Source organism: Ostrea edulis, chromosome 6, assembly GCF_947568905.1.
Source record: "Ostrea edulis chromosome 6, xbOstEdul1.1, whole genome shotgun sequence".
NCBI lineage: Eukaryota > Metazoa > Mollusca > Bivalvia > Ostreida > Ostreidae > Ostrea > Ostrea edulis.
In genome coordinates this window covers 66,419,924-66,444,448 of record NC_079169.1, presented here as the reverse complement: position 1 = coordinate 66,444,448, position 24,525 = coordinate 66,419,924, and the positions used below count along the sequence as shown (strand labels likewise).

The 24,525-nt window shown below is 36.3% G+C and overlaps 2 protein-coding genes across 2 annotated transcripts; both read right to left on the bottom strand.

Annotated features, from left to right (window-relative positions):
* Positions 1-1,836: 1,836 nt before the first annotated feature.
* LOC125648094 (beta-1,3-glucan-binding protein-like) lies at positions 1,837-11,827 on the bottom strand. Its single transcript, XM_056140487.1, has 12 exons — positions 11,614-11,827; positions 10,262-10,342; positions 9,812-9,928; positions 9,242-9,369; positions 9,016-9,090; positions 8,248-8,314; positions 7,564-7,734; positions 7,371-7,448; positions 7,016-7,130; positions 5,695-5,763; positions 2,266-2,389; positions 1,837-2,054 (listed from the first exon to the last, which is right to left on the bottom strand). Exons 1-12 carry the CDS (start codon positions 11,732-11,734, stop codon positions 1,854-1,856), a joined length of 1,347 nt encoding a protein of 448 aa, XP_055996462.1. The 5' UTR covers positions 11,735-11,827; the 3' UTR covers positions 1,837-1,853.
* A 4,961-nt stretch (positions 11,828-16,788) lies between these two features.
* Positions 16,789-24,443, bottom strand: LOC125648316 (beta-1,3-glucan-binding protein-like). Its single transcript, XM_048875302.2, has 12 exons — positions 24,270-24,443; positions 23,447-23,530; positions 22,925-23,041; positions 22,716-22,843; positions 22,266-22,340; positions 20,962-21,028; positions 20,018-20,194; positions 19,602-19,679; positions 19,337-19,454; positions 18,796-18,864; positions 17,445-17,568; positions 16,789-17,068 (listed from the first exon to the last, which is right to left on the bottom strand). The coding sequence occupies exons 1-12, from the start codon at positions 24,385-24,387 to the stop codon at positions 16,868-16,870; spliced, it is 1,356 nt and encodes a 451-aa protein (XP_048731259.2). The 5' UTR covers positions 24,388-24,443; the 3' UTR covers positions 16,789-16,867.
* Between the last annotated feature and the right edge of the window lie 82 nt (positions 24,444-24,525).

Below are 24,525 nucleotides of genomic sequence, written 5' to 3'. Positions count from 1 at the left end.
TTCAATATGAAGTCTGTTCTCTCTCAAAACTAGACAAAGAATGCTCAATTTTGGCGGTAAAACCCACTGACCAAAACAATAAAAACCAACCAAAAGTAACGTCACAAAACACAACCAATGAAGTTTAAGAACACAACATCTACAGGTAGTTTAGGCTCTCTTCCGAACATCTTTTGTATATTTTGAATTTACTGGGTGGCAGGAATTACAACAATTTCGTCATGTTATATATTTTGTGAATTTACTGCCTTCCAGTAAATTAAACATTTACAGTAAATTCAAAATTTACAACATGAAAAGAAAGTTTTCAGAGTCCAAAACAAGGAATAAGTGAAAACGAAAATCATAAATAGCAAAAGAAAATCCCAGTCATGTGGTGAATCAGTTTTATCAGTTTAATCTCGTAACTCCTATAAGCAATACAAAGTAGAGAGTTGAGCAAACACGGACCCCTGGATATACCAGAGGTTGGATCAGGTGCCCAGAGGGAGTAAGCATCCCTCGCCGACCGGCCACATCCACCGTGAGCCCTACATCCCGATCTGGCAAAATGAGTCATCCGTTGCCAAAATCAGCGTGCCAAGAGCAGTCTAACAATCGGTATGAAATACGTCAGACAGCATTTGACCTAATGATAGGTTGTATTGACGGACTAGATCGTTATAATGACCATGCATTGAATTTACGAAATGCTGATTCTAAAGGAAACTGTTTCAACCCCTGCACCATCAACTTGTTTGTCAAATAATAATGCCCTTTCTCTATGTATTCAGAAGATGCAGCATGCTTTAAGTGTGGAAGATAGGGATGTTTTCTTTGTTCTAAGACAACTGTTTTTCTTTAATATTGACACTTTCAAACAATTAAGTTCTCGGGTAAAATTTTCATAAAAGTCGTTAGAATGAACCTAAACAGTCAAAGGAGGAAATTGGGACCCTTATTTAGAATACAATGAAATGATCCATATATATGTGTCTTCAAAAGAATTTGTAACAATTATACCAGACAATGTCATCCCCATTGTTGTGGTTTTAGAATGTTAGATACATACATTTATCAAAATTCACAGATGTTTTGTAATCTTCATCATAATTGGTGACTTTGTTTCTGGTTTTGTCCACTCCTAGAGTGAGTGTCCCACCACAGAGACAGACGCTGATGCCTGAGACCCCGGACCTTCAACATCTACACAATATTACAATCACAGAGATAGACGCTGATGTCACAGAGACAGACGCTGATGTCACAGAGACAGAGGTTGATGCCCGAGATCCCGGACCTTCAACATCTACACAACATTCCACTGTGGGCGAAAGGGTATAGGCGTGTTGTTAACCAGGTCCTTATCTCATAACATTGGTAAGACTTTCTTAGATATTGTTATTTCGTCAACCGTAGTTCTTGCAGTCCAGAATTCACACGAGGAAATCCTACATTCATTCGAGAAAATTCCACATTATATATAATGTGAATGATATTAACCTCATACAGAACTGATATATTTGAAACATAGATTTATAATCTCCTTTCTCTTTCCCTACAGATCACCCAAGGCAAAGGAAGGCGACATAGAGTGCGCGAGACATTCGAGGAATTCCGATTGGTTTACACAAACATCGCCATGATCCAAATTAAGTTCGAAGCAATCGAAATCTGCAAAAGGCATTATACTTGTCTTGAACACCTTTTTCAACGACGATCTGCGAATAAACGCAGTCACGAAAAAATGCTGTTTTACAGCAAATTACTATCACAAAGTTGAGAGATAAAATCACACACCCAACTTCGTTCTAAGGATTATTACTATAATAGAATGATTGATACAATGATCTGTAAGATTGTATGGAAGATCTTTAATACTGAATCATCTCTATGTAATCAATCAACATTGCAACATTATCTCCATGCCATGTCGGTAACCACACGTCCTTTTTCTCCCAGAAATCTTTTTTCGGGTGAGGGGAATCATTTTGCCACGGTTTTGGTGTGTCATATTGATAATGATCAGAAAAATAACCAAGTCCACCCACAGCAACGTTCAGCAAAACCTGGAACTAGAAGTCATGAAAATATATATACATGAAACATCGAATCTAACAATTTCATACAACGAAGCATTTAAGGATGTGGAAAAAGTTTCCGACAATCTAGAACCGAAAGCTCGACATATGTACTTATTTTTTTGAGGCAATTTTCTTAGCCAGACGACGAGCAGAGAAGAGAAAGTTTCAATTGTCCGACTGAATGCGTACTGAAAATACTTACTGGTTGATCAAATGGCGCATTTTTATTATTTCCCCAGATGTTTGTGCCCGAAAAATGTCCCGAATGCCAGAACCCATCAGACGGTGTGTTGACTCGTAATATTTGGTGATCATCCACGAGACATCTTATCCAACATAAAAAAGGGACAATAAACGACATACACTAAGAAACTGACATCTAATCTTTAATGACTTTCTTATGAATGCAAGGTGAAGACAACGAACAGTGATCAATCTCATAACTCCCACAAGCAATACAAAATAGATAGTTGGGCAAACACGGACCCCTGGACACACCAGAGGTGGGATCAGGTGCCAAGGAGGAGTAAGCATCCCCTGTCAACCGGTCACACCCGCCGTGAGCCCCATATCCCGATCAGGTAAACGGAATTATCCGCAGTCAAAATCAGTGTGCCAAGAACGGCTTAACAATCGGTATGAAACACGTCAGACAGCAATTGACCCAATGCGAGGTTGTATTGACGAACTAAATCGTTATAACGACCATAGAATTTGCGAAATGCTGACTTCAATCGAGACTGTTGAAATCCCTGTACCATCAACTTGTTTGTCAGTAGCTTACCTCGATTTAAAAACTGACTATACCCAGAACAAGCTCTTGCATATCGAATCAGTTGAGATATATAAACACCATATGCAGGTGATAATGGAATATTGCTACATAAATGTGAGAAGTTGACGATGGAGAAGCTGAAATCATCCCGTTTGTCATACAGTTGAGTTGTCAGTTTGCCGTTAATGTCTACTTTCAATAAATATCTAAGTATGAAGCAGAAGTGGACGACTCTGTGGTGTCCTTTATTCCGAGCTCACAGGGATATATCAAATCGACATATGAATGAAAGCTATCATTGTTAATAGACAAAACGTCATCGATATATCTAAAAGTCGACTTGAAGGTCACAGCGAGAGATTTTTTCTTCTCACGTAGAAGTTTTTGAATAAATTCTGCTTCATATCAATATAAAAACAGGTCAGCTAACAAAGGAGCACAATTCGTGCCCATGGAAATTCCAACAGACTGTTGGAAGACCTGATCACCAAAGACCACGAAGATATTGTCAATGAGGAACTCTAGCATATTTTTTATTTCAACTTCAGAGTACTTGTGCGTGGAATCAGAGTGGTGTTTAACAAAGCAAGTTTTTGAATGACTGATCACTAGATATGAATATTTCCGTTTTCCGTTTTTGTTGAAGAAGCAACTGTCTATGATGTCAAAAAGTCTAGTCTTTAATTTATCGTGAGGAATGGTCGTGTATAGTGTTGAAAAGTCATAGGTTTTAATGCTATTGATTTGGGAAAAATTCTGTGATTTCAAGTTTACTAAAAGTTCTTTAGAATTTTTTAGAATCCACATTTGATTAACACCACTTCTGGCATATGTAGTCGCACAGGAAGTTTGAAGTTTCTCTTTCACAGCTGTTAACATTTTCGTGAGGAGCAAAGATAGGGGCTTGGTAGAGCACTTACTGGATCCAGCAATGTATCTTTGTTTGTAAGGGTTTTTATGTAGTTTAGGAATCCAGTATAGGTACGGTAACTCATATTCACTCGACCCATTGACTGGAATATTAAATGTGTCTAAAACTGAAGCATGGTTTTGAAGGATTTCGTCTTTTGAAAGGGCAGTTGGAGTATAAGTATGATTACCAAAAGTGGAATTAATGCCAAGTTCGTTTAAAATACTTTTAGATATATCGATGACGTTTTGTCTATTAACAATGATAGCTTTCATTCATATGTCGATTTGATATATCCCTGTGAGCTCGAAATAAAGGACACCACAGAGTCGTCCACTTCTGCTTCATACTTAGATATTTTATTGAAAGTAGACATTAACGGCAAACTGACAACTCAACTGTATGACAAACGGGATGATTTCAGCTTCTCCATCGTCAACTTCCCACATTTATGTAGCAATATTCCACTATCACCTGCATATGGTGTTTATATATCTCAACTGATTCGATATGCAAGAGCTTGTTCTGCGTATAGTCAGTTTTTAAATCGAGGTAAGCTACTGACAAACAAGTTGATGGTACAGGGATTTCAACAGTCTCGATTGAAGTCAGCATTTCGCAAATTCTATGGTCGTTATAACGATCTAGTTCGTCAATACAACCTCGCATTGGGTCAAATGCTGTCTGACGTGTTTCATACCGATTGTTAAGCCGTTCTTGGCACACTGATTTTGACTGCGGATAATTCCGTTTACCTGATCAGGATATGGGGCTCACGGCGGGTGTGACCGGTCAACAGGGGATGCTTACTCCTCCTAGGCACCTGATCCCACCTCTGGTGTGTCCTGGGGTCCGTGTTTGCCCAACTATCTATTTTGTATTGCTTGTAGGAGCTATGAGATTGATCACTGTTCGTTATCTTCACCTTGTAATAATGAACCTTACAAACAAAGACAATGTTGTTACTAGCTTTGTCAGCTGGAACCAAAACATAGTCCTTATGTAACCTATCTAATTCTTTTATCACTTCTGGTTTACTAAACACAGAAGGATAGATGGTACGTACTTTTGTTTTCATGTGTCTAATGCGGGATTTTAATATCCCTCTTATGCTTTTAACCCATTCTGACAATGTATCAAGTTCTTCTTTTTCATATTTAGCCCATCGTCTGGCATAATCTTCGACAGAACTCATAATAGAGATGAAGTTCTGTCGCCAATTAAAAGACCGAGGTTCTCTGTATTTAGGACCTTTAAGAATAAGTGATTTGAGGTCCTCATTTTCAACTATATCAACATCACCAGTAATGACATGTCCAGCTGGACTATAATTGAAAGAAGATATTAACGGCAAACTAACAACTCAACTTTATGACAAACAGGATGATTTCATCTTCTCCATCGCCAACTTTCCATATTTATGTAGCAATATTCCATTGTCACCTGTATATCGTGTTTATATCTCTCAACTGATTCGATACGCAAGAGCTTGTTCTGCGTATGGTCAGTTTTTAAATCAAAGCAAGCTACTGACAAACAAGTTGATGGTACAGGGGTTTCAACAGTCTCGTTTAAAGTCAGCATTTCGCACATTCTATGGCCGTTATAACGATCTACAATGTAGTTTGTCAATACAACCTATCATTGGGTCAAATGCTGTCTGGCGTGTTTCATACCGATTGTTAGACCGTTCTTAGCATACTGGTTTTGACTACGGATAACTCTGTTTACCTGATTAGGATGTAGGGCTCACGACGGGTGTGACCGGTCGACAGGGGATGCTTACTCCTCCTAGGCACCTGATCCCACCTCTGGTGTGTCCAGGGGTCCGTGTTTGCCCAACTATCTATTTTTTATTGCTTATAGGAGTTATGAGATTGATCACTGTTCGTTATCTTCACCTTTCATTAGCCTCTGTGGCTAATGATCGTCCGAAATTCACTTACAGTATATGTTGTGCAGTCCATTCTAAGGAGTATGTGTGCCAGCTGTGCCAATCACCACTCGTAGAATGCCTGTTACGTAGTTAAAGATGTTCATATCGAGAAATGAAATACAATGAATGCTTGTAAATTAATGCTTGTAAAAACAACCATTGACGAACGTTTATACACACAACCAGTGACAAATGCTTGTACATACAACTGACAAATGCTTGTACACACAATCACTGACAAATGTTTGTCCACATAACTGACAAATGCTTGTACACATAACCACTGACGAACGTTTGTAAAAATAACCACTGACAAATGCTTGTAAAAACAGTCACTTTCAAGCGCTTGTACAGACAACAAACTAATGAACGCTAGTACACACAACCACTGAAGAACGCATGTACACACAACCACTTAAGAACGCATGAACACAACAAACTAATGAACGCATATACACGCAACCACTGAAGAACGCTTGTACGTACAACCACTGACGAACGCATGTACACACAACCACTGACGAACGCATGTACACACAACCACTGACGAACGCATGTACACACAACCACTGAAGAACGCATGTACACGCAACCACTGAAGAACGCATGAACACAACAAACTAATGAACGCATATACACGCAACTACTGAAGAGCGCTTGTACATACAACCACTGACGAACGCATGTACACACAACCACTGACGGACGCATATAAACACAACCACTGAAGAACGCATGTACACAAAACAACTGACGAACGCATGTACACACAACCACTGACGAATGCATGTACACACAACCACTGAAGAACACATGTACGCACAACCACTGACGAACGCTAGTACACACAACCAATGAAGGACGCATGTACACACAACCACTGAAGAACGCATGTACATACAACCACTGAAGGACGCATGTACATACAACCATTGAAGAACGCATGTACACACAACCACTGAAGAACGCGTATACACAACCATTGGAGAACGCATGTACACACACACAACCACTGAAGAATGCATGTACACACAACCACTGAAGAATGCATGTACACACAACCACTGAAGAATGCATGTACATACAACCACTGAAGAACGCATGTACATACAACCACTTAAGAACGCATGAACACAACAAACTAATGAACGCATATACACGCAACCACTGAAGAACGCTTGTACATACAATAACTGTCGAACGCATGTACACACAACCACTAAACGCATGTACAAAAATGTACATACAAGCATGCGCACAAATACCCCTTTATGATTCTTTATCCCTCCAACTTCAATGCAATAGGGATAAGATTAAAAGCATGTCTTTACTTTTCTTTATGAGTGCTCCTGTGAGCATCGTGATTGGCATCTGGACCCCAATGAAGTGTTGAGGCAATCTGAGTTATTCCATGGTTCACTCCATGTGACATAGCTTTGGAATTCCCTGATAAAATAGTTGGTATTATATTATTGTTTGGGGATTAAATTTATACAAAAATATATTGATATGACCTAGTTTATGAATATCGAAATCAAAGATAAGCCAGTTTGATCAGAATTAGACTTGTAAACAGCTTCTCTGCAAATGGAATAAATTGTAGACGAGTGGAATTAATTTTGATTACAATGAATTAATAGAATAAACAAATGAAAAAAAGGTGTATCATATCATATAATGTCCTACCTCTTGCTTCCATGACGTCAATTTCTCCAGATCGAGGCCAATTACCATAAACACTGTCACGTGGCATCAACCAAATAGCTGTTGAATGATAGTAAAGAAGACACAGTAACGTAGAAAATAAAAATGCGCTCATTCAATGATATCTGCTTTCCATGTAATGATATCCGAAGGAAAATAAAGGAAGAAAACCTACCTGGCCACAGCCAGTCTCCTTTTGGAAGTCTTGCACGCACATTAATACGTCCATACTTAATTGCAGCATTGGTGTAAATTTTTCCTGACATAATTGGAGGTAGAATCTCTTGTCCGTATGCAGACTTATGACACCCCGAGTTCCAAGACCTCGTGCACGTCCCCCATAAAGCTTATTAATTAATTCAACTAATTTATATGTATAACCAAGCCGCATTACACCGGACTTTAAGATAACAAGTCTCCGACAGGCACGTAGAATCAGGAGTGGGTGGGTGTTTGTTTTTTTGTCCCGATGAGTGGGGGCGGGTGGGTGCCCCCTTTCCGTTTATCAACGTTCATTTTGTGTTATTTTTACATTAAAAGATAATCATAATCACACGGAAAGAAAGATATATTGATAACTACCATCGACTATTTTATAGTAGTATTACCTTGGTAAATGGTAATAATGTATGAAGAAATGAAGGACGAAGAAGTTTGGGCCAATTTTTTTCAGGTAAGTGTAAGATTTTTTTGGCTTGTTAAGAATTTTAGTCACGTTAGTCGCCCCCCCCCCCCCCTTTTCACTTAAAAAAAAAACACGCTACGTGCCTGTTTCAATTATGAAAATTGAAAATATAAGATAAACTATAACTTGAAGCTGAATATAAAACGTATACTTAAACTTGGTATTTCATCTTACATTTAACATCCATTTGTCCATTGTACAACGTGGAGCCATCAAAAGTCGGGTGATCGATTGTTAACGTCTAGTTCAGAATGATACAAAAGAAGTTTTCATTAATATCTCTATCAATTTCCTTCCGGTCATTTGTTGAGGGCATTGTAAAGCATATTATCGTTAAATGAAAACATTGCATTCTCTCATCTTTATTTGCATTAAAGGACAAGGCATTAGAAGGAACCCCTGCGGCGTCCTTACTTTCACTTAAATTCAAAACTATACCCGAAACTGTGACACTTAGTAAAAAACTGTTTGAAGACTTTGTAAAAATATGCAATCACGACCATGAATGTAAGTGGCGAAAACCACAAGATTGCCAAAAATTTGAACAATTGTTTGGTTTCAAAGAAAATGGCACGTTTAGACTCAGTGCGGGGCCAAATCCTGCATCTTGCTTTGGAGGACATGGAACACACGTTTATCTCTCTACCAATTCTATACCAAAGTTGCAGCTGATACAAGTGTATTACATACTCGTATATGGATTTGGTCAACAATTAGGAAATTCGGAATTTTCATCAAATTCGCGACCTTTCTGTGAATTTGGAATATGTCATATGTTAAAAGTAATCCTTGTTTTGAAACAGACATTATCTTGGCTACTGAATAATGATATACATATATGTCTGTGGTGTCTCTCAAAATGGGGGTCATACATGGCCCTTATATTATCTTATCATTTGAAATGTCGAATTATATGTAGAGTGAATATACGAAGTAACTTACTGGTTTGATGTATAGATACCCATGAGCAGTGTACAAATTTCGATGTTCTGGTGTGTAAACTTGAAATTCGCCGTTCTGAATGCAAAAAATGAAATAACCTAATACAATATTAATAAGTGAATAACTGGATTATACGATGTGCGTAGCGATCACAACAATTTCCCTAGATATTTATCATCGATTACGTTTATATGTGAACACTATATAATATACAATTAAAACATACCCCACCTCCCGTGGCGTCAACTTCTATCTTATAATGACTGTGATCGAAACGGTTAAAATCATCTCGAAACACTGTGACCCTTCTTATACTTCGTGATGGTTCTACTGCATTACCAGGGGTTAAAATAACTGAAGATAGAATACATGGTACTTTTCAACATTCCTCCGAGATCAATGATTATGATTGCATTTATGTAATAAATTGATCTCTTTTTTATTTATTCACGAGAACCTTATTTTCGCAGTATTCATCGAGGATGCATCGACACCAAAGAAAAAAAATCTGTATTGATTGACAAATTCAACTGCTAGATTTAATGAATCCGATGAGAAAAGTTCGCATAAATATATTCTCGCAAAATTTAAGTGATTTACGGAATGAGAAATTTATATTTCAAAAGATTTACGAATACCGTAGGCTTACCTTTATCTCTTTCTAGACAATAAAAAGCTGAACTCACGCGTCATTATTTAGTAACACTTTTGATATTTAAACTCAGTTCTATGCACACCCATGGACAGTGTATATTTCAGATCATCTCACTGTATGCATTCTTATGAAATTCACAACCTTGTTTCCAATTGGACTTTATTGCAATCCCATGCTCCCACACCGTGATTTGGTATTGTAGGGTTCCTCCTGTTTTGATGTTGGTATTTCTGTCCACATACCCCCAAGCCTTGAGCTCTACAAATGACAATCAGTCAACATGTATATTTCATGTTCAACCTTTTCAAAAGTAACACCATACCTGCAAATTAAAAAGTCAATCCATCGTAGCTTGGATTAAATTTCCCATAGTTTCTTAACGTACTTAACTTTCATAACTTATATTTTACTAGATCGGTGTAACCAGCTACTGGTAACTGGCTACTTAAAAAGAGAAAACTTGGCTATTAGTAGCCAGCTACTTCAACCAGGAAAATTTAGCTACTAGTAGCCAGTTACTAATGAATAATATGTAATTGGAAAATACATTTTCTTGTACATATAATTGCATGATTTATGATAAAAATATACCGTGCTTCTTTTCAAGATCATAAACTTCACTGATAGTCTCCCCTTTAATGGCTACCAACACTCGAGAAACATCCTCGCTTCCTGAAGGAAAATCAAGTTTTCTTCGTACAATGATAGGCTTTGCTCACATTAGAAAATATACAAAAAGTTTAACATTCACCTGATTGTTCAGTTCAGAATGAGATATAAAATATCTAGCTTTTGTATGGAAAAAAAACCCCACAACAACATTTGATTCTTTACAGGACTTTTCCACGTTGAGTCAATTCACAATACAGGTGTTTTTATCGTGTCAATGGGAAAACTTTCCTCACTAGAAATTGCACTAAATTATGATTACTGTGTGAATAGAAACGGGTCTGTGTCTTTATGATGAAAAGTAGCTACACATCACTATAATGTACAGCAAGCGTACTTTAAGGTAGCTCCGTCCTCGTGACTTATCAATATCAATGGTTAAAAGTGGGAAAACTGTATTAATTTCCACTCCATGTAGGTTAATTTAATTAATAACTGAAGAAAATGTATATGTTGTCACCCTTTTAAAGATGTCAGATATACAAGTATATGTCAACATCAGAAAATCACACATTTTCGTTAAACAGAATAATAGAAATAGATAAAAAGTTGTTGAATTGACAAAATTTAAATGTCAGCAGAAAAATCAAAGGGTCTTATAAATGTACACATTAAATTCACGATAATATGTATTAGTAATTAGTTTAAAACAGTTTAAAGTTGAGATTTGAATAATATCTCTTTTTAGAGAATTCAAAAATTCAGAAACTCAAGGATTTAATGAAAAATAAGGATATAAAAAGTTAAAAGCCTAACGTCATCTATTTGTATGTAAGAGTTATGTATTTTGCATAGAAAGATCTGTATCTATGATGTAACTCAATTTTTTATACGCAAGTAACTTATTTTGGTGAGTGTATACTTATTTATGCAAGTGTGTACTTATTTATGGTGGGCAGTAGGCATGTAGCAGAGAAAAATCCAGCATAGGAGTTATTGCCCTTGACAACATTCTTTTTTAAAATCATAAATAATTGATTATTTATGGAAAATATAAACTTTCTCGGTTTTAATAGTTTATCTTTTATCTTTTTTCTTCTTTTTTTTATCTGGTGAATAAAATTCATAAGAAAGATATGTTTCTATTATGCACAAAGTTTAATTTATAAAGATTTTTGCAAAAACCTATTGCATCAGAAGAGGATCGATCTACCTTAAATCATCTTTTCTTCAAATATCGCTTTGACTGAAAGCAAAGTAAAAACAAGCCCTTTCAACAAGGAGCGGATGTGATTGATCGAGAGACTTGGACATTTGACATTTATTTTTATTACCTTGGAACTTTATAGTAAGATCCGATTCACTTCTCATGAAAATCTCAAAAGAATCATCTTTTGCACCCGCGGCCACAATTAGTATGGCCACCACAGTAAAAACACCGATTGTTCCAGTCATTCTAGGCTTATCAACAATGTTGGCAATGGAGTGTTATTCAATAGATTTAGAATTCTGGGGGTCACAGAACGAGTGCTAGACCTGATAACTGCAGAGTGAGGAAAATTGGTTGTGTCTATATATTACGAACCTGAGGTATATATGAATATTTATGAGATACGTCTAACAGTTTCAAGAAATCCGATGCATTATCTTATTCCTGGAATTTATTTCTTCTCGCCATACACCAAACCCCATATAAAATCTCCGGATGCATAACCCGGACCCACTTTATCCAAGATTGAGTAGAAGTAGAAGTGTCTATAAGTGTTGCATGATTGCCTAAAATCAAGATTGAAATTATCTAGAATTGGAAGAAATATTATAGAAGTTTGAATTAATTGTCGCGATGAAAAATCATAGCATAAGATCGAGAAAAAACTGAGGAAATTACCATGGTAGCGATGTGTTCGAAATAATGCAACGGGACTCGATATAATTTTTGTCGTTTTTTTATTAGCACTTGGAATGACCTTTTAAATATTGGCGGACATTTGTCTAATATTGATATAGTTAATTAGTGAAGGATCAAAGGTTAGTATTGAATGAATTACATGTAATACTCTTTTCCCTATAATAACTCTTCCTTGTCTCCATTGTCAGTACGATGAAAAAGACTATTAAATCGTGGTTTTGGTATAAACTTTGGCATTCACAGAGAGGTATGACTTGGTCCACCACTCTTTCTGACTGTGGTCGTTCTGCATTTATCCGAACATATACAGAGATTAATGATTGTTTTGGTTATTTCATATATTACAATTGCGGATACAGGAGCCTGTGTAAACATAGTATAAATAAAACCGATTTTCCATACAATTATATACTATTACTTCACCTTTAAAAAGTAAACTAGATGACACTAAGACCCGCACGCGATATACTCTATACATTTATATTCTTGCTGCATGTGTCAAAATGCATTCAGTATTCTGTTGGGCAAGTGTCCTGTGGTCATCCAAAATCCTATTTCATAATTGTTGAAATATATTAAAAACAATTGAGGTGATGACCCCTAAACCATATAATATTCCTGCTGCATATATCAAAATGTATTGAGTATTCTGATGGCCCTAGGTCCACTCATTTTTGTATTGTTCAAATATTTTTTAAATGGTTGAGATTCCAACCCTTTAAGCAAATATATTATTGTTACACACGGCACAATGCTTTAAACACAAGGTTTTTGTTCGTCGTTTTCCCACCCCATTTGTACCCCAAGGTGAAAATAAAAATTCTGAAACCTTATTGTACATCTATAGGACACAACCAATTACATTCCAAAAAATGATTTGGCTACTGCATAAAATGTAAGAGTTCTGGGAACTAGGGTTTTTGTTGTTGAAAGAACATCGTTTGAAATTTTCAAAAATATATTGCACATCTACACGACACCAGCAATAATCTGCCAAAATATTATTTGACAACTATGTAAAATGTAAGAGGAGTTCTAGGAACAAGTATTTTGTAGAAAACTGTCGTGTTTACCCCTTTTTGCCCTAGCGTTAAATTGAAAGTTTCCAAACCTTACTGCAACTCTACAGGAGATCACCTATCATTCCAAAAAAGATTGATTGGTTGCTGCTTAAAATAAGAGAAGTTTGACAGACGGACGGACGGACCAGGGTAACGATACACCCAACTTTCTTTAGAAAATGAGGGTATAATTGAGATGAAAATTGACTTGGTGAATCTGTTGATGTGGTAAAGCGATTGTCTTCAGCCGATATACATGGAAATCCTAAAAAAAAACAACCTAGTGAGTTTGAAGCCGTTTTATTGCAAATTGGTACATGTACCATATTACATGAAGGCTATATTAGTAAACCAGAAGTGATCAAATAATTAGAGAGATTGTCTGAGGAATGCAGTTTGGGTCCAGCTCACAAAGCTTATAACGACGTTGTCTTTGTTTGCAAGGCTCATTATTACAACTGTATTTTAACAAACTTGGCATTAATTCCATATTTCGTAATCGTACTTATACTACAACTGCCTTTTTCAAAAATGAAATTCTTCAAAATCTATCTTCAGTTTTAGACACATTTCTTATCCCAGTCATTGGGATGAATGAATACGAGTTACCGTACCTATAGCGGATTCCTAAACTTCACAAAAACCCTTACAATCAAAGATACATTGCAGGACCCAGTAAATGTTCCACCAAGCCCCAATATTTGCTCCTCACGAAACTTTTAACAACTGTGAAGGAGAAACTTCAAACGTACTGTGCCACAACATATGCAAGAAGTGGTGTCAATCAAATGTTTATTCTAAAAATTCTGAAGATTTTCTGATTTCTGAAGAAATCATAAAACTTTTCTCAAATCAACATCAAAACGAATGACTTTTCAACACTTTACACAACCATTCCTCACAATAAATTAAATACTAGACTTTTTAACATCATAGACAGTTGCTCCTTTAACAAAAATGAAAAAAAGGAAATATTCATATCTAATGATCAGTCATCCAAACATTACATTGTTAAACAACACTATTATTCCACACACAAGTACCCGGAAGCTGAAATAAAAATATGCAGGAGTTACTCATTGACAAAATCTTAGTAGTCTTTGGTGATCAGGTCTTCTAACACTATGTTGGAATTCCCATGGGCTTGATTTGTGCTCCTTTGTTAGCTGACCTGTTTCTATTTTCATATGAAGCAGAATTTATTCAAAAGCTTCTACATGAAAAAGGGAAATCTCTCGCTGTGGCCTTCTCTTCAACTTGACATTTAGATATGTCGACATTTTATCTATTAACAAAAATCATTTTCATTTTATATGCCAATTCGATATATCCATCTCTCAACTGATTCGATACACAATAGCTTGTTCTGCGTATAGTCAGTTTTTAAATCGAGGCAAGCTAATGAAAAGCAAGTTGATGGTACAGGGGTTTCAACAGTCTCGATTGAAGTACGCATTTCGCAAATGTTAGGCCGTTCATGGCAGACTGATTTTGACTACGGATAACTCCGTTTACCTAATTAGGATATAGGGCTCATGGCGGGTGTGACTGGTCGACAGGGGATGCTTACTCCTCCTAGGCACCTGATCCCACCTCTGGTGTGTCCAGGGGTCTGTGTTTGCCCAACTGTCTATTTTGTATTGCTTATAGGAGTTATGAGATTGATCACTGTTCGTTATCTTAACCTTTCATCTATGGGGACTCGAAATAAAAGACACAACAGAGTCCTCTACAACTCTCTTTGAACACAGATATTTTATTGAAAATAACTATTAACGGCAAACTATCAGCTTTACGACAATCGGGATGACTTCAGCTTATCCATCGTCAACTCCCATATTTATGTAGCAATATTCCAGTATCACCTGCATATGGTGTTTATATCTCTCAAATGTTTCGATACACAAGAGCTCGTTCTGCGTATGAGCAGTTTTTAAATCGAGACAGGATACTGACAAACACGTTGATGTTACAGGGGTTTCTACAGTCTCATTTAAAGTCAGTATTTTGCACATTCTATGGCCGTTATAACAATCTAGTTTGCCAATACAACCTTTCATTGGGTCAAATGCTGTCTGGCGTGTTTAATCCCGATAGATAAGCCGTTCTTAGCAATCTGATTTTGACTACCGATTACTCCGTTTAACTGAACAAGATATAGTGCTCACGGCGGATGTGACCGGTCGACAGGGGATGCTCACTACTCTTTGGCACCTGGCCCCATCTCCAGTATGTTTACAGAGGTCCATGTTTGTCAAACTTTCCTTTTGTATTGCTTATAGGAGTCGTGAGATTGATCACTGTTCTTTATCTTCAATTTTCATAGAAACAATTTTTCAACCACGTGCTTGTACAGAGATTTTAAAAGTGTTACAAAATAGGATTTTTCAAATAAGACCTGTATACATCAGATGGTGGATAGAATGGAACGAATTTTAAGGCATATCCTGCGTAAAACTTTTGCCGAGACACTGATGTAAAGTTCTATCATAAAACAGAATAGACCACAATATCGAACTGGGATATATAGAGAATATAGAAATGAAATTGGGATTGGTTTTTTTTTAAATCAGTAACACTGAATTCAACGATAGAAAGATAACAATTGCAATGTACACCTTGCTTGCCAATCGTGGTCATGGCGGGGTGTAAATGAACAATACGTTTACGATTTGCAAAGACGGATCTGAAAAATGTTCAAAGGAAGGGTAGCTAACCAAGATGATACTTTTAACGTCCCCAAAAAGGAGGATAACGTAACCCGTATTTGCACAGAGTGAGAATCTTTAAAGTTAGTTCAACCAAAGAGGTGTACATGTATATACCTTGTCATCTCCCTCCGCTGGTTTGGGATAGCCTGCCTTACAGTCAATGCGGTTCATCCTCACTGAATTATTAGGATTTTATTTCAATTAAATTGATGAATTTTCAATATATACCTGTAATCTCCAACAATAAAATTGGACCGCTAGTGCTCAATAAATTACAATCAAGGAAATGACAAGGCAAGAACAATGTCATATGAATGGATCAGTCATCATGTCCACCCTTGCTAAAATACATTATTGTTTATAGTTTTTGTAATGAGTGCAGGCCCCTGTGGTATGGCTTGTTTCTTAGATGGGGTGCTGGACGGTTGGCACGGTAAGGTATTGTTCGTTTTTAAGGTAAAGCTGCACGTTTCAGTATCTGTAAGAACTGTAGGATTCCATCTAAACCAATATATAGAAATCGATTTAAATAAAAAGCTTTTGTCTCGAACACAAAAATATATTGATAATTTACTTTGACTCCTTAAGAAATGTGGTTTCGAGATATCCTCTTTATCAAATTGAAATCGTACTTCTTTTTAATTGCAATTTAAGTTGTGGATAGTATGCTTTAATAACCATGGAAATAAAAAAATGGCGACAGATATGGAAATCGGTAAAGGATATTCAGGGTATTCTCAGACATGCCCAGTGCCATATAGAGGTGTGTTTGAGATGCATGATGAATGATTTTGAATGGTAAATAGAAAGCAAACTGCATCTCGCTTATTTTGTTCTATCTTTAACATGACTGAAATAGAAATATCCACCAGTTGATGATATTCCGATACTTCAGTGCATGCTATATTTAATACTGTATCATTTCGACATAATCAACCAGAAGGGCTATGTTGTCGCCGTGCCATGTCGGCAGCCATACACTCTTCTTCTCCCAGAAGTCCCTCATCGGATGTGGAGAATTGTTCCTCCATGGTTTTGGTGTATCATATTGTAAGTTGTCGGAAAAATACTTATTTCCTCCAACAGCCACGTTCAACAGAAGTTGGAACTGCGAATCAAGTTTCAAATGTATATTAATATGACCAACCATATTTTATTTCACAATGTCAAATACTTCTCAATTTCATACCATGCTTTGGACTTATCGAAGTAATCTCAAACTTAAGTTTGAGTTTTATTTGAGCTATCAAAATTTGAGTAAAAATCTCAATAGTTAAGCCCAAGTTTCGACTGAAGTTTTTCTTCAACAAATTCAGGCCTAGATTTCTCGAAAGAAAATAAAAGAAAACTCAAACTTAAGTTTGAGTTTTTTTTTTTTTTTTTTTTTTTTTAGAGAAATCCAAACCAGGTCAGATCACGTACAAGTTACGGTGCAAATGCGATTTCGTCCCTTAATCAATGAAATCATGTTGAAGAAAACTTACCGGTTGGTCAAATGGCGCATTCAGAGAATCCCCCCAGATGTTGGTGCCGTTGAAATGTCCAAACTTCCAGAAACCTTCGGAAGGCGTGTTAACTTGGAGTATCACTTGGTCATCAACCAAGCAACTATTTAAGAAATTAATTTCATCACAAGAATACTCTATGTAAACAATACAATGTGTATTCCATCTTTACGATTAAAACTATTCCGGTTTGTTTCATGTATGACTACTTCTCTAATTGAATGAAAGTCTAGTGTTTTCAGAACAACATAAGGGATATTTGGAAAACAGTCACCATGAAGATCATGAAAAAGTCTTTGGTAGGTAGCGGCAAAGAATATTTGAATTCAATGGACATAAAAAAACAAATGTTGGTTTGTATAATTTTTCACAGACAACTTTATGAAAATATTATATACTTTTTTCAAAGAGTTTATTTACATATACAGTCTACTCCGGATATAATGAAATTCAGGGGACCGAATTACAATATAACAGATAGTTCAATATAACCGACTTCAATATAAGTTAAGTGTACTGTACAAGCTTACTTTTGTAACAAAGTAAAGTATGTGCCTATGCTGGAGATTGAACCCGGGCACCTCTGGCACAATAGGCCAATGTTCAACCGATTAAACTAAAGGGATTCAACCGCTAGCCATAGGTAGTTGGAAAACTGTATATCAAACAGTACCAAATTCAGAGAGAGCCAGAGATTACCAGGGTTTCAATGTGGAAAACAAATGTAACAATGTAACAGAGTCAAGTATATGTCTCAGTTGAGGATCGAAGCCAGGACCTCTGACACAATAGTGCAGTGTGCCAGTCAAGTCCTGAGTTCCATCCTCAGCAGATAGATAGATTTATTCAGGTTAAAAATCAATGTATGACACAAAGTGATATGAATAGCATATTAAATGACAAGAACAATGAAATATAAATACATGTATCCAATTCTAGTTTCATCTTAAGATATTGTGCATTTTAAATAAGATTAGAAGTTTGAAATTAAATAAACAAGTAGGGGTTATCACAGTATCGTTTCATTGATTTGCACCTAAAGATAAACCATGAAAGCTCAATTGCTGATTTTCAATGGGGTCAAAGGTATATACTTGTCTCTCTCTACATACTGATATAAGGCTCACGGCGGGTGTGACCGGTCGACAGTCATTGCTCCTAGACACCTGATCCCACCTCTGTTGTGTCCAGAGGTCCGTGTTTGCCCAACTCTCTATTTTGTATTGCTTATAGGAGTTATGAGATTGATCACTGTTCGTTATCTTCACCTTTCATTGCAAACAAAAGAGGTGTGACACAGGGACACATGAACATATCAGCCGTTACATACATCAGATGCTGCTCCGTCCACTCCAGAGAGTACGTATGCCATCTATGCCAATCACCATGGGTGGACTGTCTATAAGTTAGGAATAAGAAAATAGAACATGTTCACCCCGTGCAGAATTAAAGCAATTTAACTCGTATTTCAGCAATTCAAATAACAGCTTACAAAGTGCTTGGTCATTTTATATTGCTGTACATATATTTTCCATGAACGATACTCATGTATGCTATAATGGAGTTGATGGATAAAAACCATTTTCGTCTATATGTTGATGCGCATTTCGACAAATAATGTCTCTTCAGTGATGCTCAACCGAAATCTTTGAAATCCGAAATAACTATGAAGTTTTAGATCTAAATATAGCCAAAAACAGCGTGCCAAACAAGTCATACATTAAGGTGGTTATGCGTTAGTGCTGTACAGGAAATAGTGGAGCAGGGACAGTGTCAAAAGCGCTAAAATAATATTTCCGTTATTAAAAGCAAGTTCACAGTAGTAAATTTTAAGATCATGATGAAATACTAGAATCAATATGATAACTTACAAGGTTTTATGAGTAAGTCTTCCTGCACTATGACGAGGGTCAGGCCCCCAGTTCAATGTAGAAGCAATTTGCGTAATTCCATGATTAACTCCGTTTGGCGACACCATTTTAACATTACCTAAAGATATGGAAAATTATTTTTTACAGACATATGGTGTAGGGAAATTTGCATTCTTTCATTCTGATTATTTCCCCTATATGTTGCTCAAACATATGAAAATATATCAGAGTTGTGCTGCTTTAATTAGTTTAATGTTAACCAAACCTCTTGCCTCCATGACGTCAATTTCTCCAGAACGAGGCCAGTTTCCATACACACTCTTAGAAGGCATGAGCCAAATAGCTGGGGGAAAAGATAACACAATTTATTAGTCCTTTTGGGGTGCTTAGTGTTCCGCTATCTTTACACCAATCAACTATCCAGATTAATTTGTCGCACTGATAGCGTACTATAGGTATTGCTATGGATTTCGCTGTGTGGTTTACAAGTGATAGAATATATCTGAAGTTCGTATTTTTGTCGTGATTTACCGATATTTACAAGAGTTATGATCCTTTGCATACCATTCATATTACGAAATGACGATACTTCCAGATTACAGGCTAGAATTCTCACTATTTCCCGATAAAATATAAAATCTATCCAGTGAAATGATCATAAAATCCTTTTAAATTGTTTACCCGGCCACAGCCAGTCTCCCCTGGGTATTCTTGCTCGAACATTGACACGGCCATACTTAATGGCAGCGTTGGTGTAGATTTTGCCTGACATGATGGGAGGCAGAATTTCTTGTCCGTCTCCGTAAGCTGATTTGAGACATCCATGATGTATCGATCGAGTACAAACACCCCACAATGCTAAAAAAAAATAACAGGACAGTTACACAACACCCCAACACTAAAAAAAAAACATGACAGTTACATAATTGCATTCATGACCTTGGTTGCATATACATGTATATACTAGTGTATTGTACAAGTATAAAACTTGATATATAGAAGACGCATACTATTTTAAAACTTTTAAACGCCAGCACTTGACATATTTGGTACAGAGCTTCAAATAAGTAAACTATAGATTGTTGGACTACTGCAGATTCCTTATTTTACGCGAGTACTTTAAAATATGGCGAAATGTCTCGTACATTTCAAATCGCGTAAACATGAATTCGCATGTCGTCTGTTAATCAAGAGTTCTTGCATGTACATATATCATTGGGTCAAATGCTGTCAGACGTGTTAGGCCGTTCTTAGCACACCGATTTTGACTACGGATAACCATGTTTTTCTGATCAAGATATATGGCTCATGGCGGGTGTGACCGGTCGACAGGTTGATGCTTACTCCTACAAGGCACCTGATCCCATCCCTGAAGTGTCCAGGGGTCCATGTATGCCAAACTCTCTATTTTGTATTGCTTATGGAGGTATGAGATTGATCAGTGTTCGTTCGCTTCACCTTTCATGTAATTTAGCAACAGAAAATTAAAAGCGAGTAATTCTATTTCGCGAGTGATGCCCCTCGCGAAATTACGCGATAATAAATTCCTCGCCCATATCTAGGAATCTCCAGTATTTCGAAGTCTTGGACTGTAGTAATAAAACACATGGACTTGCACTACTTACCCTTGACATCCATTTGACCGTTGTACAAATCAGACGCAGTAAAGGAAGCGTGATCTACCGTGAATGTCTAAACAAGAAACATTAAAAGCATTCAATATGTACTACCGGATATATCAAGCACAATGAAGAACAAAACGGAATTTTATACTTAACCGTGAATGTCTAAACAAGAAACATTAAAAGTATTCAATATGTACAACCGGATATATTGAGCACAATGCAGAACAAAACAGAATTTTATACTTACGCTCTCTTTCGATCTAATGTCCTTATTATTGCTAGTTTTAACATCCACGCACTAGCCTTTTATTCTTCTTTGCATTTAACTGTTAGTATTTTGCTAAACAATTTTCTGTCTTTGTTCGTTTTTTTTTTTATTCTTCACATTTTTATTTGTTGATCTCAACTTTTTGATAAGCCCGTTATTTTCAATGAGTAGATTTAAGCTTTAATTCAGATTTGAAATTTCATTTCGATATAAAGGAAAATATAGAAAATAGTTTGAAACCTAACTACACATGTGTAAGAATGACTATCTTTTTAAGGTAAATAGATTGATTGATGTTTGCTATTAATAGCATTAAAGAAAATAGTATTTGAATGTTTTACACATATGCTCTACTTATACCAAGTATGACTTCGCTCTGTAGTGAGGGCCTCTACTTTGGGGATCATGAAAATTACAATTTAATAGAGGCCTTCTTGGCCTATATCACAATGCATTTAGTAATCTACTGTTGTAGAGAAGAAGAGTTTGCAAAATTGGTCAAAGTTTTGCAGCTTTTGTCCCGTCCCTAAGGTCCCAGGGGTGCAGGAGTCTTGAAATTTACAATTTATGTCACCCTTGTTCCAAAGATGCCTCATACCAAATTTGAAATGGATTGGAATGATAGTTATCAAAAAGATAGATTTTAAAGTTGGAAGTGTGGGAAGTGGTTTACTCGTAACATCACACAACACACAAAACGAGTCTTCAAATATCAGAAACTACAATAATTGGCGGGTTTTGATTTATCAAAATTTCAAAATACATCAAAACTTGCCATTGAATGCAACATTTGTCGCTATTAAATGTCGCTATTCTAGTGTGCTCAATCAATCACATTGCGTGTTACATCTAAAATTAGACTATTTACATATCATTTCGTTAATACATATGTATACTGATAAAGTACGTCACAAAATATGTACTTTAGACGTCACTATGGACTGCTTTGTTGTCCTAGATCCCAGTACATTAGCCAATCAAAATACTTGTAAATAGATGTAATGTAGTGAACATGTACGTAGATCTCTACACTTACCGGTTTTATATACAGGTGGCCATTTTTAACATAGATATTCGCTGCTTCTGGTGTATATGCTTGGAATTCACCATTCTAAGAATTGATGAATTGTTTAGCTATCAACATTCGACAATGAAAGCTCTGAAAAATTATCATCATCAGGACCAACAGTCGATGAAAGTCAAAAATACCATTTATCTTTTAGACACAGCAACCAATGAATGTTAACAAAACATCTTTAGAACTAGTAATAGATGAAAGTTAGCAAAGCTCACTCTTCTGCTAGACAGCAATTCAGTAATGGATGAAAGTTAACAAAGACTGTTGATCTTTAGGACCAGCAATTGTTTATAGTTAACAATGATAACAGCTGACAAAAGTCCACTGAACTTTAAGAGATCAATCAAAAAAACTTAACGAGGTTATCAAGAATTGTTCTTGTCCATCATTTGATCCGCCCATGCTTACCCCGCCACCAGTTGCATCGACTTCTATCTTGTAGTGACTCCTATCAAAAGTATTGAAGTCGTCACGAAATACAGTGACCTTCCGTATACTTCTTAACGGGGCGACGGTGTTCTCAGGGAGCAGGGTCACTGAAGGAGACAAAGCAGAAATTCACAATACAGTAATTATCTGTCATTTCAAATATATGATAATCTCAAGAAAACATTAACCTGGTTTCCAGTTCAGTTTTTTGACAGTATTCTTTCTCCCGATGATGGTTTTGTAAGAAATGACGTCTCCAACTTTGACGTTTGCGTCAGTGTCCACAAACTCCCAGGTGTCATCATCTACAATACCATATTTATCACTATGATTGTTAGCTTTTGGGACTTGCATAACACAACGCTTATACATTTTACGGTTTCTTTTACAAGCTATAGACTTCTGGACATATTTTTTGGCCTCAATATCATCTGAAAAGTATTTATGCATTTGCTTTGTATTGAAAAATTACAAATAAAGCTCTGTGTCTCAATGATTTTCGTCGTTTCCATTTCAGTTATACATTTCTACATATGACAATGTAAACTATATAAATCTGGGACAAGTTCTTAATGAGACAAATTATATCATTCATAAGAAATAGAGCAGATTTTGAGTGACAATTTTCATACATATTGCGAAATAAGTAATTAGATTAATTCGATATTTACGAGTACCGGTATACAGTTGTTATGGAAAAAATACTGAACCTTTTTTGGTATCCAAATTGTATAGCCTGTCTTTCTTTCCCGCCTGTTTTATGTAAACGCTGACAAAGGAAACGTCCTCGTGACCTAGGAGAAGAAATGTGTATAACAGCAAAGCTATGGCTAAGATTAAAAGTACATCTATATTTCAGGAAGGCATCATACGTGTGCTTGACCGAGGTCAACCATTACCTGACCAGGTCAATATAGCCAAGGGTAGACCTCATCAAAAGTCCATGACTGCTTTATTAAATGATCAAGAATTTTACATCAATTTTCACATATTTTCACAAATCATTTCAATAAATGAATAGAAACATATGCATTATAAAAATATTTCAACGGTCTAAACCTAGAAACTGTAACAGTAATAAAATGTATTAATTTCTCTCTCATCATTAAAACTTATCCGAACCTCCCATCTGCCATTTTATTTGATTACAAGCCACGCCGATTTAACAATACATGCTTTAAAACGGCCACATTGATTGGTCAATAAAAATGTTAGCAAACCTATAGTTGGTCAGGAGGGAAATTCCGAATAAACTCACTTTGAGATCGTCGGGACAAATCCGAGAGCAAAATTCCTAATCATTTAATGAACCTTTATACCATAACCTCATAGTTCATGCAAGTATCTGGAACACTTAGCCACACCCTTAGATTGTAGGTTACAGTTCATACAGCTATCAAGTATTGCGATTAATTGAATCTTCACAGTTCATTACGGTGTGAAATTTACCTATAATCTTGATGTCGCACCTTAACTTATACAATACTTAGTATATATAGGTCTTCTTACAAATCACACTGATTGCAGACATACCTGTAAATCTGATCTTAAGTTGAGATTCTTTTACAATCGAAACATCTGTGTTACTGAATTGGTAACATGTGACGTTGACAACATAGATTGCCAAAATTATACAGCAAACTTCCCTCATGGTGGACGACACTCAACTCTCACCAGACTACATTGATTATAGAAATCTTTATCTTTTCTGGGACTAATCTATTCAGAAAGAGTTGAATATAAGGTTTCGTCTGGGTCAAGAGTGAGTCCCGAAAAGTGAACCTTGACT

Coding starts and splice junctions, on each gene's coding strand:
- LOC125648094 (XM_056140487.1), bottom strand. CDS start 11,734: ATGACTGGAACAATCGGTGTTTTTACTGTGGTGGCCATACTAATTGTG. Junction 10,343..11,613: donor TCTTACTATAAAGTTCCAAG/GTAATAAAAATA, acceptor ATTTTCCTTCAG/GAAGCGAGGATGTTTCTCGA. Junction 7,735..8,247: donor TGGACAAATGGATGTTAAAT/GTAAGATGAAAT, acceptor TTAATTAATAAG/CTTTATGGGGGACGTGCACG.
- LOC125648316 (XM_048875302.2), bottom strand. CDS start 24,387: ATGAGGGAAGTTTGCTGTATAATTTTGGCAATCTATGTTGTCAACGTC. Junction 19,455..19,601: donor TGACGTCATGGAGGCAAGAG/GTTTGGTTAACA, acceptor CCATATCTTTAG/GTAATGTTAAAATGGTGTCG. Junction 17,069..17,444: donor ATGCGCCATTTGACCAACCG/GTAAGTTTTCTT, acceptor CTTGATTCGCAG/TTCCAACTTCTGTTGAACGT.